This window comes from Aplysia californica, unplaced genomic scaffold, assembly GCF_000002075.1.
Source record: "Aplysia californica isolate F4 #8 unplaced genomic scaffold, AplCal3.0 scaffold01607, whole genome shotgun sequence".
NCBI lineage: Eukaryota > Metazoa > Mollusca > Gastropoda > Aplysiida > Aplysiidae > Aplysia > Aplysia californica.
In genome coordinates this window covers 55,932-57,339 of record NW_004798877.1, presented here as the reverse complement: position 1 = coordinate 57,339, position 1,408 = coordinate 55,932, and the positions used below count along the sequence as shown (strand labels likewise).

The following is a 1,408-nucleotide window of genomic DNA, read 5'->3' as shown; positions in this document are numbered from 1 at the left end:
GATTCTCCATTGTGTCATCTATGGCATTATCTTCTGCTTCTACCTCTTCCTTTTTTCCTCATAATTGTGGCGATGGGGTTGTGAAGTTTGCTTCTTCTTTCCTATCAAACATCTATCGTCCTTTTATCTCTCCTCCTTTTTTGTGTTTGTAACTCTCTTGTAACACTTCTAATTTTCAGCACTTCTATGACCTTATTGTGTTGCAAGTGCTGTAAAACACTTACAAAAACTAAAACTAAAAAACATAATTTATTATCCCATCTACTTGTAATGGGCACATGATCGCACTGACTGGGGTGTCAAACTTTGACTTTTCTATCATTTGGATCAGGTTAGCCATGGGGCTCCCGGCTCACCTTTTATTCTGCAACTCCATCCATGAGATGGTACGAGACCACCACGGGCAGCACTTTTTGTCCAACTTGAGATGCTTCAGTGTAAGTTTTGCAGAATTTTATTTGTAGATTCCTCCCCTTTGATTGGTATCTGGTTGAAACGTCTTGTGGACCCATGTCTGTCTTGTAAATTCATGTCAGATAGATTCATATCTATCAGATTTATCGATCATGTCTCGAAGAATCATATCTTGTAGATTCATAACCGATACATTCATATGCAATATTGTTGTCAATTATATCTCGTAGAATCATATGTTGCTGATTTTGTACCAGGTAGAATCTTACCTTGTTGAACTGTGTCTGATAGAAGCATATCTCATAGAATCGTATCTTGCTAAGCTGTATTTCGTAGAGCGGCATTTCATCTTATCTTGTAGAACTTTGTCTCATAGACTCGTATTTTGTTAAACTGTAACTTATAGAACGGCATATAATCTTTTCTCTCAGAAGCATGTCTCGTAGAATCATATCTTGTTGAATCATACTTATAATATCATTATAATGTTCTGACATGGAGCCGTATATCATAGAATCGTATAGTATCTTGTGAAATCGTATCTCATAGAATTATATAATCATATGTCGTAAAAACATATCTCGTAGAATCGTGTGTCACAGAAATTGTGTCTCATAGATCCATGTCTGGTATTCACATGTCCAAATGTCATAGAACTGTATCTCAAGGAATGATATCGAGAATAACAACCGTAATTAATTGTAGAATTGTAGTATGAATAGTTTTATTGCTATACTACCTTAGCAGTGCATTTTCTCCTTCTGTACCCGAGTTGCTATTGTTTTTTTGTTTTTTTTAGTAGAGGGTTTTACGGCGCTCGCAACTGCATAAGGTCATATGAGCGCCAAGGGGTGGGTGTCAACAGAGAAGTCCTTACAGGGAATCAGACTTACTCAGCTCACCTCTCTAGCTTTAACAACACAAAGTCTGCTTCGACTATCAAGGCACCCCGGAAATAGCAGGTCACAAGAGAGTGACAAACATACAAAAGAAG

The 1,408-nt window shown here is 37.3% G+C and overlaps 1 protein-coding gene across 1 annotated transcript in view; it reads left to right on the top strand.

Annotated features, from left to right (window-relative positions):
- Window positions 1-331: 331 nt before the first annotated feature.
- LOC101848095 overlaps window positions 332-1,408 on the top strand; it is a gene marked incomplete at its 5' end in the record, with an annotated part of 28,623 nt that continues 27,546 nt past the window's right edge. Inside the window, 1 exon segment of the mRNA XM_013090869.2 lies at window positions 332-437. Within this exon segment, the coding sequence (XP_012946323.2) occupies window positions 332-437 (106 nt within the window).